The following is a 12,136-nucleotide window of genomic DNA, read 5'->3' as shown; positions in this document are numbered from 1 at the left end:
TGAAGCATACTTTGGGGAGCATCCATCAAGCTTACAAGTACTAGACTCCAATAGAAATTCGGTCAAGTTAGGTATATTAAAAAACATTTGATCACTCAAGAATATTATTGAGATTCGATGCAATTAGAAAAGGCGCTAATTGTGTAAACATTAAAAGAAGGTTTTATTTATATAATTATAGTACATTAAAACACTGTACATTAACTTGTTGGAATGTCGATGGTCTCCATTCTCAACCGATACTGTATTGAAATGCTGTGGCATTCACTCTAATCTTTGGAAGGTCTTTTACGCAAGGCTGGAAGCTGAAGATAGGAACGAGTAACCAAACCTAAATGTTGCAATGGAGGCTGAGAGGTCATGGCTATTTCTGGCGGTTTTTCATCATCATGCTGGGTAGAACTGGTCTCGCCATTTATAGATGGTTGCACGTCCTCGCTCTCCGGAAAGATCTCCCCTATGAGCTCATACACGCGGCGTTTGAAGAACAATTTTTGATGGAAACTCATGTGTCTCATTTCTGGTAGAACACCCCGTAAGAATGCCTCATCGCAATCCATCGCCAATGGTGTGGATGATGGTTCCGATCCGATCTGTATTTGGACAAATAACGCTTAGCAAAGTGTTACCAAGGCAACAGTCATAATACTTACATTATCCGCTTTGACTTCATTATCTGAGGTTCCTGGGAATTTTCGTTTCTTAGGCAGGGTCTCGACGGCGCTATTCTCGCTCTTGCTGCGTTGCGATTGGCTTGGAAGCCCTTGCACCGGCTTCCGTTCATCTTGCCCGTCTTCTGAACCCTCTTCTTCCAGATTCGAGGCCCCGGAGTAGAATGAGCTATCATCTAATTCAGGAGCATTTTCACAATTCGTGCGCCTCAAATTACGCGAATGCCGCTTTTTGGGATTATTTAACCTATGGCCAGCACCATCGTCGCCCGACGTTTGATTCGAACGCTGTGCGCGGGTGGGAATAGGAATACCGGGGGTGATATGACGGGAGAGGAACTTTAGCTCCTCGCTCAGATAATACGGTGTGATGCGGTTGTGGATGGTGAGGCGGTTCACATTGATCGACCGCGCATAACTACTCCGTATGTTGCGCCAACGCTCCTTGCACGACGGCACTATAAAAAGTAGTGAACAAAAAATAGTAGCAACTCAAAAGAAGCTGGGGGATGCTGTATCGCCGACCGGCAGTTACTTACCCGCGTCGTGCATTTCTTTTCCAATTTCCTCCCAGGCGGACTCAATCGTCGCTTTTTTCATATAATTGGGATCACTGCGATCGTACATACAAGGATATCGTTCCACCAGGCGACAGATCTTTACATTCATTTCGTAGATTTCGGGCGTCATTTGTTTGCCTCCTGCAGCAGATGCGTAGGAGTGTTTCCTACTTCCGGCTCTAGCTCTACGTCGCGAATTCATTTTGAGTTTCTAATTTTCATACGACTTGACAGCGTCTGTCACACAAATAGAAACAAAACAGTCTGTTTAATCTGACGAGAATCAAATGTGTCGCTCTCGCCCCGGCACAGGCGACAATAACTACACATTCGATAACACGAACTCACACAATAGGGTATTCTTGGTCACGTTCGCCTTGTGCTTAAGACTTCAAATGTATGTATGTACGAATTTGATACAAAATCAAAGTAAAAATGTTCAGATTAAGGAAAGTGGTATAATTAATTACTTCATGGATGCCGGCCGCTCTCTCAATTTATTTATCTCTATTATTTACATAGCAGCTGTGAACAACGCGACCGGAACTATCAGCATCGAATGCTGAACAATTAACACCAATACCATTTACGTTTATTTTGTGTGGTGCACATACAGCTGTTTGGCGCTTCTCCGTTTTTGTTGCCGCTAAGCTGTTGGCAATGCGACCGAGGCAATCAACAAGCAACAACAAGTGTTGCCATTGCGACTGCCGACGACTGGTGCTATAGTTTTTTCACTTACCTGCGTGCAATTATTAATTTCTATAAATCGCCTTTGGCCCTGCTTTTAGTTATCTTTCCTATTTTCTCTTTATTCCCGTGATGTTGCTGCTACTGCAAATTGCGGTTGTTCTCGTCGGTTGCTGCCGCTGCTTGTTTTTATTTCGTTTGCACACAAGCACACAGACATGTGTTTGATTATTTTGTGCTCTCTCTCTCTCTCTCGCTCAATTTTTACGAACAGTGTTGCTGTGCTGCAATACGACGAGTGTTGCCGTTGTACTAAAGTAACAGACTACAATGTACAATCGAAAATGCGAGGTCAAAACGACAGATGCGATGAAGTAAAAGCCAATGTTATTTATGTACATACATACATACATACACATGTATGTCTGTTGTGTTGGAATTTGTCAAATTTAAAAATTCAATAGCATTTTGGCAATTCAATTCATAGCATTTTAGAGCGCAACGTCACAATTTTTGCCTGTTATAAATTTAATAATTCGATAAAAACCATTACCAAGTCCTACTAAAAAGGCTTGCAACAATTTTAGCCAAAGTACCCTACCCAACGAAATGAAAACAAACCAACCGCAACAGTGGCGTAGTCGACAGGGCTCAGCCGGCAGAAGGTATAGTCCGCGCGAAACTCAAAGCAACCCTCTGGCAGCAACACAATTGCGCGCCAGCCACTGTACACACACACACACTCACAAGTGCTGAGAGCGCGAGCGAATGAACAGTGCTGCCAGCTGGAGTGACGGCATTTCAAGTAAAAGAATTACCAGCTAGACTACCAGAAAGCCGACTAGCAACTGGCCGACTTTCAACGTACATAGATCAGTACAACATTTGGAGCTATATTTTAAATGATATATAAGTTTGCATAAAGAAAAAAGTGAAGGCACTAATATCCAAAAGCTAACTGAAATTTGTGTTTGGAAAAAATACCCTGTTGCTTAAAAAGGAATATTTGCTTTTTTCAAGAATTAAAAACAACACGATAACAATCCTAGTTATCGATTATCGGCTGCTTCACGTGCAAACTAAATACAACCCCGCATAATTGTCTGCTGACGCACCAATACCAATGCACTAACTTGACCGCGTTCTCCCGCTAGCTGTTTGCTACATTGAGACTCTCTCGCTCTCTCTCAAGCTTGTGCGTTGGTGTATGTGTGTGTGATACTTGTTCGCAGTTCTGTTGTGTCAGTTTCGCTGCTGCGACGCGTTCTGTTTACTCTAAAGTAGGTTTTGTGTCAGAAAGTGAAATAATATAATTTTAAAAGTGTTGAATTGTGCAGCGGTTTAAAAGAAACAATGGCATCGGGCGAATCTCCGTTTAAAGCGTCAATGAAATTTAACATCGCTTTGTTGCGTGCCGTGGCTGATAAACCCATATTATATGATCGAAATAATGCAAATTATCGGAAAAGGCTACACACAGACAATTGTTGGGACGTCGTGGCCGCGGAAATCGGAGAGAGCGGTAAGTGCTGCACAATACACATTTATATTGTTATCGGCGGACACAGTTGTTTGTTGGGAATAGTATGTTGGCAAGCAGCGACCAAAGTTGACGAACGTAAAAGTATTTGATTGTTAGTGTTGACAATTGTGGGGCTTTGCAATCGACTTATCGCGTTTGCAAATTCAATTGCGTTTAATCGTTATGAAAAACATTTAGTTAATTCAATTAAATATAAATATAAAATAAAACATTAATATCAAATAAGGATTACCAACTTTTAAAGTGAAGCCTTAAATTAATCGGCAGGAATTATTTGATTAATATTGTGTGTTGGATCACTAACATCATTTCTAATAATTGCTTGCATGTGCATTTAATAAACGTTTTTTCGAAGTACTGGCATGCAGTTATTGTTTTATTATTTTGCTTATATTTTTGTGTGCATGTAATGTTTGTTTCAATTATTTTTCAACCCATTTTTTTATTTAATATATTTTTGTTTCTTTATTTCTGAAGAAACTTTTAAGATAAGTTTAAAGCTTCCATTCGAAACAAATATATTAAGCACAATTAATATTCAAAGTTATGGCAATTTGGGAAATGGTTTGGGTACAAAAAGAATAATAATTACCAAATTTAATGGTGTTCTGTTTTCAAAATAGTTGTGAAATGGAAATTGAATTTGTAATCTTATATTTACAAAGAGTTTATTAATTTGAATTTGATAATGGATGTCATTTTGTAGATTGTTTAGTATTAAAAAATTGAGATGAGGTCACATTGTGTTTACCTACATTTGAGCAAAGAGTCATTTGTGCTTGGACTTTATTAGTATACAACTTATAAAGTTGAAAAAATTGTTTGGTTAAAACACTTATTTATTGTTGCCCTCATGGAATATTAATTGTTCGTTCAAATACGTTCAAAGACCTTTTTTGGCAGGTTTGTACATATAATTTGTTCTGACAGTTTTTTATAAATCAATTAACCAGTTAATATGCCTTTGAAAGCTACATATACGATTTAGTCGTAGCCTATTAGTTTCAAACTCCACATTTCAACGCGATAGTTTTAAAAGCATTACCAATGTACTTACGTCCAAAGTGATGTTATGATCAGTCCTTTTTCAATACGTACACAGGCTAAAAGGCTATTTTGCTTTAAAAAGCATAATACCAAATAGATAATTGAAGGAATGTATATACTCTTGCTATTCTGTATTTTTAATATTTGAAATTTCTTTGCAAATTGTCTTATAAATTATACCGTTTAGCAATGTCAAATTTGACGGCCAAAACGTCCTCATTGCTGTTGGCGACTGTCAGTGGCCATATTTGATGTCCTGTTAGAATTTGTTTTGTTTTTTCTTTACGGTTATTCCAAATGACCTGTTTAGGAATAAATTTGCAGAGTTTTGACCACTTTTTTGATAGCTTCTAGAAAAATTAGTGGTACAAAGCAGTGTACCCGTTTAGATCTGCGAAATTTAATTATTAATTACCATTTGGAAGGTTTATCGCAAAAGGATATTTCCAAAAAAGTTAAAGACTTCGAACTATTCAAACTTTAAAAAAAATAACTATAAGAAAAGGTGCGAAAGAAAAACTGTCTTTCACAACCAAACGTTGGACTTTGCGGCAAATTAAAAAGAATCCCCAAACAATAGCCGTGGAAATCGCAAAAGAGTTGGCTTAGATTTCAATATTCATGTCACAGGACCAACCATAAGTAATTTCTTACATAAACAACATTTTCGTGACCGAATCCCACGTAAGAAACCGTACATCAGCAAGAAAAACAAACTTATTGTACGTCTGAATTTCGCCAAAGTACGTTCCGAGTACGTTAATATACATACGTATGTCTGTACACATTAGACAATTTGCAAAGTAATTGTAAATATTAAGCATACAGGATCGCAAAAATATAAAGATCTTTTAACTATCTATTTGCTTCTAAAAATATAAGGCAAAATAGCTTCTCGTTGCATGTGGACGTTTTAAAGTTTTAACATGTGTGTGTATGTATGTATACTTTTTACATACATATGTACATGGGCACTTGGTTGCAAAAGTGTCTATCTATACCTCAGCCGACGTTGTTAAACCCCCACCTTTTCACTGAAATATTGTAAGTACTGCGAAAAAGGGTCCACTTACAGTCAATTTTCACAGCGGTTCACAATCACAAACCCAACTTTTGTGCGCATGCACTGATCAGATGTTAAAAAACAAATACAACTAAATCCTTAAACTACTGGGGCCGTAGTTCTTACAAAGTGATGCCAATTAGTGTATTGTCACACCACTACACCACGTGACTAAATTGGCCCCATTAATCGGTTTGCGAGTTTCAGTTCTGACGCGTTGGCAGGCCTGTTTTCAAGTTGGCGCGTCGGCGTCTAAAAGCGTTTTGTGTCTTAAATTGACTTTAGAACTTAGCAAGCTTCGCCAAACTACTTTGTGTAATGTTTTGACGTTTTTGATTAGTGTGTCCAATACGCATTCCAAATTATTATTATTATTTTGATTCGTCGGCAACATCGAATTATCGAAGTAGGAGTCCGCCAAAATGTCTTACATACTTCAAATGGTTTATTGCGACTTGGTATGTATTAACATACATATGTACCTATGTATGTATGAATATGTATTCTTTGCTTTTTTGCACATACACAACTGCTTATGTACAAATATATACATACATATGTAAAGTATGACGACTGATGTTGCGGCAAAATCGGCTTGAGGCGGCTTGGCAAGGAGCGGCAATACAAAATTAAGGTTATTGGGTGCATCGTTCATGATTTCATTACATCCAATAAAGTTGCCGAAATGGTCAAAAGAAATAATAAAAAAATACACCCTCGTGCCCAAACATATACATACAAGTATATGCAAGTCTTGGTGATGGACTAGTGAAGAAAATTGTTCTCACACGATGCACGAAAGATCGATACCTACGCTATCGATACCCGTAATTGCAAGAAATATTATTTGAAAAGTAACTGGCGGAAGAGGTGTGAATCAGAACAAAAGCTGTACAAATAAGTTTGTCTACAAACAATTGTCTTCTATTCTATTCTATTCTATTCTATTCTATTCTATTGTATTCTATTCTATTCAACAGAGCTGCTTTAAATCTATATAGCGTTGCAAACTTAAACTTGTTCGAAATGCGCCTTCATTTCCTGAATTCCTAATTACTATTTATTTCCTTACAAGTGAGCTGACTTTGCAGTTTTAAAATATAAATTTTATATCAACTAAATTTAGAGTAGCTGTCAATACATACATACATATATTATTTTTGTTCGGAAATTTTATCTCTTTGATGACGTCATGAAAAATGCTATATATATATATATATATATATATATATATATATATATATATATATATATATATATATATATATATATATATATATATATATATATATATATATATCCGGTATAGTGAAGAGTATTCATTTTGTGAAATTACTTATAGTTGATTTAGGTATTATTCTCAATAATCATATAGTACAAGTATACTCGTATCAATATTAAATTGTGTTCTGTGCATGTGTTATTTCTTAGCGATTCATTTTGCATGAGTTTCTAACTCTGAGATGGCAATACTGTGACTCTGGTGTCACAGAAATAAACATATATGAGAAATGTCAATGTGTATGACTTTGCAAACGGGTTGCACATCAGGGTTTTATTTGTATTGGAAATACTTTCCTATAATGATCACCGTTGTTATATTTTTTGATTTCTAACTACTATGCGCCCTTTCTCAACAAATGCAAATATCTTCCCTGGTTACCTTTTAACATAAATATGAATTTATTCGCTTAAAAATAAAAAAATTAAATCTGACAGGCATAAGCAGCGACGGGAGTTGTTGAAACAAGTATTTCCAATGATGATCAATTTTTTGTGGAAAATCAAACTGACTTTGTGAAACTTTAACTGTCGCTTAAATATCGTAAACAATTTGGTATTGCTTTATTTTTTGCCTCGGAATTATGTACATTTTTTGTTATCTTCTGAAATAATTCTATAGTACTATAGTACAGGGTTTTGTCTTTTTTAAGGTTAGTCGTAAATCGCAGATGACGATAAAATTGAAATAAATTGCTCAAATTTTTGAAACTGTTCTCATAGCTAAGTACTGACAGTTAAACTGACGATGAATTGTATTCTGTACTTAAAACTAAAAATATCTGTGTCTAGTTTGGTTTAACTGTTCAGAACATTCTTTTGGTTGTTGTTTATTAAAGTGGTTTTATTACATATTTGAAATTTGATATTTTTTCCGAACGCACTATACATATTAAGTGAACTGATTCCTTTTCAGAAAGTTCAACTATATTTAAATATCATTGTCATTATAACGAGCTAGCTAATACCATGTACTTTTTCTAATACTCGGCATTTCATTTCTAGCTGTAAGTAGAAATAACTTACTAAATATTTCACTAACACTTAAGGATCAAATTTCCCTAAATTGCTTTTTAGCAAATCAGTTAAACATGCACACAGACATTAACCAAAACTACTAAATTAAATGTTTAATAGCAAGCGTTGTTTGGATTATAGTTGTAGTACGAAATATATATGTCCTTCTAAACTTCTTTCTAGCGTTGGGTACTAGTTAAAAATCAAGCTATATCTGCAATTTTTATAGGCCACTGAAATGTTCAAGCAACGATTTCTAACAATTTACAGATGTTATTAAGATTTTTAAACCTGCCTATTCGCCATGGGTTTTTGCGACCTCTTTACAGCGTTCTTATATATCAGTCTAGGTAGCATGGAATTTGGGTAGACAATTTGAAAGCCCCAGTATTGCTCGAATGCGGTGCACGTGTGTAACGCCATTTTTATGGCCCTCACATAGTATCTATAAGCGTTTATGAGGCCCATCTGCTAAGCCGAGTCAGGATTGTTTCTGTAAGCAGGTATCGTTCGGGGTTGATCTTTAGGCTTCAATGTCAGCCTTACCTGTACTTTCGGACCATCATTGCTTGCTATCTTCCGCTCTGACTGACTCTCTCTCCCTCTCTCTTGCCCGCCACATACAGTTGAAAAATGCAAGGGTCGCTGGCGTCAAATACGCAACGATTACTGGCGGTGGTTGATGGCCGATGCCCACAAGCGTCGATCGGGTCAGAAGCGACCGCCCTTCCATCTCGCCGACGAATTGAAGTTTCTAACGCCGCACATCTTGTCAGCCGACGGTCAAGTGACCGCCGACGACGAGCACAAGCGCGACAGCATGTCGGCCGATCGCGAGCAGGACGGCAAGAGAGCTTCGCTTCCACAGGTGAATGCGCGGGCTTTTAACAGCGAGCAGTCGCCGAGCAATAGGGCAGTCCAGCGACGTTCAACGCCGCAGCCACATCAAATGGACGAGCAGAACAACAATAAAAACAAAAAGGATAACGAACGTATCGCACAGGATCAGGAAAGCGAGCATAGAGAGGTGAACGTGCCGCGCAGTAGTGTGCAATCGGTCGATTTGGCTACTGATGACGACGAGACGGACCCCAAACCTGCATCTCAAAAGGAATCCGAACAGCAGGACGAAGGGGAGCGGGAGGCAAGCTCTGGGTCTTCATCGCCCTCGCCACGAGCCGAGTTCTTTATCAAGCAAAGTGCTAGTGGCAGCAATCCTAATAGTCTGCTCATCATTAGCAAGAAACAGTCGCGCACTCCCGATCCACTGGAGCAGCCTATGGAGGAGCCGCGTGCACGCGTAGGAAGGCCCGTCGGTCGGCCACGACGCACCGAGCGTTCCGAAATGCCCATCAAGACCGTGCCAGTGCAGCGCATGACGCGTCTTCAGCGCCGCAAGTCAATGTGCTTGGGTGTGGCGGAGAGCATGCGCAGCTCAACGTCTCCGGTAAAGATGGCCCCAGTGCCCCGACAGATCAGTCAACAGAAGCAGTCACAAAATGCCAAGGCGGCTACAAATTCTGCGTTGCGATTGCCCCATGACGATATCTTTCCCAGGCCCAATGCCAGTGTCAGCAGTGCTCCAAAAACTCTGATTTTTCCCCCAAATCGTCGCAGTTCAATATCGCCGGCAGCAAGCACAGAATTTACCTCGGCATTATCTAAGGCAAATGCAATAGTTTCTAAATTTGGTGCGACAGCAGCTAAAGGGTCGAGCCCAGCTGCAGAAGCAACAGAAACCAGCTTGTCTTCTTCCGCTACTTCTTCTCCAGCTGTCAAAGTCACTGCACCCAAACGTGTAACTATCGGTGGGACAACTATTGTAGCGGCCAAAACCCCAACCACAACCCCAACACCCACTGCCACAGTCGCAGTAGCAGCCTCAGCCGTAGCCTCCGCCACTGCCTCTCAGCAGCAGCGTCAGTCGTCGCCACAAGACATTGGCAACATAATAGAACTTATTGATCCTTTTCAGATCAACAGCAGTAGTACAGAGCAGCTTAACAGTGCCACCACCACCACCACCAGCACCAGCACTTCCACAAGCGCCACCTCCAATGACAACAATGTGGTCATCACTACAATCCCCTCTCCGATTGTGTTGCCCGTTCGGCAGGACTGCGCCACCCAATACGAGAACATGGACATCTTTAGCGATGAGCACTTTCTGGAAATCGTACGCCCACAAATGGCCGAAATGAATGCGCGCCAGAAACTAAAGTTCAAGCAGAAGATCTTACAATCACTGATGGAGACTTTCGATGATGCCACAGACTTTCCGAACGCCGGCGAGGTGCAGCACTTCAACATAAATACGCCCTCAAACTTCGAGCACGTCACCGATCCGGAACTGCGACTGGTTAGAGAGCTTGCCGCGTTAGTTAGCGCGGCCAAGTTCAGCGCCGGGCTTTCCCACTCGCCCCCAGCTTCGGTGCAGCTCAGATCGCGCACTGGCGAGGAGATTAGTGTGCCACGGCACATTTTGCAACGGATCTGTAAGCAACCCGGTACAGCAGCCGTCACTGCTATTGCCGAGAGTCAGGATAAGCGCTTTTATCGCATACTGCAGATGCCGGGACCGAAGGCCGGAGGTGCGGCTAATGGTAATGGCGCCTCAGGTGCTGCTACTTCCCCAGGTGCACCGGTAATTGGGCAACGTTCAGCAAATGCTGCTGAGGGTGCCTCGCCGGCAGCTGGTGGGGGCACAGCCTTTGCAGTGCCAGCCGCCAGGATCACAACTGTCTCCAAGGCTCAGGACACGAACGTCGTTGGCAACGTCACTGGCAGTCCACTTTCAGCGCTTTTCGGAAATAATCCGAATGCGAATGCCATCAACAAAAATTCCACCACACCCACTGGTACACCCATCGCTGGTGGTAGTGCTGCTACGTCAGCCAATACTATACGCCAGATGAATCGTCGCTACTCTATTTGTGGCACCGGTGGTCCGGTGCATGCCAGGGTGCTCCACAAGCCAAGTCCCGGCATTTTGAACGAATTCGACAACGCCAGCTTGCTGAAGCGTCGCATGATGTCGCCCGGACAGGCTGCAGTGCCGCAGCAGCGTCCACGCTACTCGAATACTGCGTCCGCAAATCCGACAAATGGTGTGGCGGGCCAAAATCCGCTCGTTCGAGCCAACAGCAAACAATCAATTGGCACCAACAACAGGCAGCCATCGCCCTCAAGCATTAAAACTCCACAAATAGCCAGTGTGGCCAGCGGTGAACAAGTCTTTACGAAGCCGCAGGCTCGTACCATTGAAATCTCACCACAAAAGCGCCCCAACCTGGTGGTGGCCAATCCCAAAGGTGGAACCACCGTTACCGCACGTCCCAACAACTCGAAGAGCCTCGCCAGTCGTGCCCAAACTTTGAATCAGCTGCTGGGCGAGATTCGCAAGACGGTGCCCCAGAAAACATCGAATACTATGTCGGGAGTGTGTGGCAAGCAACAGGAAACAGCGGCCACCATTGCCGCCGATAATTTCTCGCTGGCCTCCTTGAAACGTGAGCCCCAGGATATCGATGACAACGATGATATTTTGGGCATGTAAGAGCCGAGGTGTTAACCAAAGCATCAACCATTATTTACATTCGCTTAAGAGAGAACAAAAACCAACCCATTGCTTTTATAAATAATTATCTGATTTATTAATGTTTTCATACTTTTTTCGACTTTTTATTCATACAGACACATACACATATAATTATAATTAAGATATTTCGCGGAAAAATGTTATACTTCTTGGAAATGTATTATCCTTTTTTTTACACATTATTCATTTACATTTTTCATTATTGAAATAAAATTGAAACTTTGATTTGTTAAGCTTAAGGCCACAGAAGTAAAAGTTGTCTTTAATCACTGGAGAAAGGAAATCGAACCCAATGCTCCTGTGTATGGTAAAGTATGAGCAGTAATTGAAAGAAATGGTAAAGTATTGCATCCATCTTTCCATAATTTCACAATCGATTATGGGAAAAGTGATTTTCAAAGAGAATTTCACTGAAGACTCCTTCTCTTGTGAGTACAAGTATATACGAAATAAAACGAAGCGGTGAAAAAGAAAACACCATCACTAATAAAATCATAAGAAATTTTTGAAGGCTAAGAGCAGAGAAGGAAACTGTTGATAAATAGTTTAAATATTAAACATCCTCTTAAATGTGTTTACATTAAAAGCATTGTGGTTCTGACAGACAGTGCTTGGCTAAGATAGAGAAATTTGAAATGAAGTATAGGAAAAGAAAAATTGTGTATA

At 40.4% G+C, this 12,136-nt stretch overlaps 2 protein-coding genes across 4 annotated transcripts; one reads left to right on the top strand and one right to left on the bottom strand.

The window, feature by feature from the left end:
* Window positions 1-139: 139 nt before the first annotated feature.
* On the bottom strand, window positions 140-2,622 carry LOC115633107. 2 transcript variants are annotated; one of them, XM_030530491.1, is made up of 5 exons: window positions 2,547-2,622; window positions 1,974-2,205; window positions 1,211-1,468; window positions 654-1,129; window positions 140-593 (listed from the first exon to the last, which is right to left on the bottom strand). In XM_030530491.1, the coding sequence occupies exons 3-5, from the start codon at window positions 1,431-1,433 to the stop codon at window positions 270-272; spliced, it is 1,023 nt and encodes a 340-aa protein (XP_030386351.1). In that variant the 5' UTR covers window positions 1,434-1,468; window positions 1,974-2,205; window positions 2,547-2,622; the 3' UTR covers window positions 140-269. The 2 variants fall into 2 exon arrangements, with proteins under 2 accessions (XP_030386351.1, XP_030386352.1); XM_030530492.1 differs by lacking the exons at window positions 1,974-2,205; window positions 2,547-2,622 and adding an exon at window positions 1,580-1,880.
* LOC115633106 (mucin-5AC) lies at window positions 2,549-11,539 on the top strand. 2 transcript variants are annotated; one of them, XM_030530489.1, is made up of 3 exons: window positions 2,549-2,586; window positions 3,244-3,443; window positions 8,499-11,539. In XM_030530489.1, the coding sequence occupies exons 2-3, from the start codon at window positions 3,275-3,277 to the stop codon at window positions 11,426-11,428; spliced, it is 3,099 nt and encodes a 1,032-aa protein (XP_030386349.1). In that variant the 5' UTR covers window positions 2,549-2,586; window positions 3,244-3,274; the 3' UTR covers window positions 11,429-11,539. The 2 variants fall into 2 exon arrangements, with proteins under 2 accessions (XP_030386349.1, XP_030386350.1); XM_030530490.1 differs by lacking the exons at window positions 2,549-2,586; window positions 3,244-3,443 and adding an exon at window positions 5,930-6,032 and having other exon boundaries at window positions 9,848-11,539.
* The last annotated feature ends 597 nt before the right edge of the window (window positions 11,540-12,136 follow it).

This window comes from Scaptodrosophila lebanonensis, unplaced genomic scaffold (genome assembly GCF_003285725.1).
Source record: "Scaptodrosophila lebanonensis strain 11010-0011.00,11010-0021.00 unplaced genomic scaffold, SlebRS2 tig00001415-arrow-pilon, whole genome shotgun sequence".
In the NCBI taxonomy this organism is placed as follows: Eukaryota; Metazoa; Arthropoda; class Insecta; order Diptera; family Drosophilidae; genus Scaptodrosophila; species Scaptodrosophila lebanonensis.
This window is presented reverse-complemented; position numbering and strand designations above follow the sequence as displayed.

Bases quoted from the DNA above. Each gene is read 5' to 3' on its own strand.
- LOC115633107 (XM_030530491.1), bottom strand. From the start codon at position 1,433: ATGAATTCGCGACGTAGAGCTAGAGCCGGAAGTAGGAAACACTCCTAC. The intron at 1,130-1,210 runs GTAAGTAACTGC...TACTTTTTATAG, and splicing joins AAAAGAAATGCACGACGCGG to TGCCGTCGTGCAAGGAGCGT. The intron at 594-653 runs GTAAGTATTATG...GTCCAAATACAG, and splicing joins ATGAAGTCAAAGCGGATAAT to ATCGGATCGGAACCATCATC.
- LOC115633106 (XM_030530489.1), top strand. From the start codon at position 3,275: ATGGCATCGGGCGAATCTCCGTTTAAAGCGTCAATGAAATTTAACATC. The intron at 3,444-8,498 runs GTAAGTGCTGCA...CGCCACATACAG, and splicing joins CGCGGAAATCGGAGAGAGCG to TTGAAAAATGCAAGGGTCGC.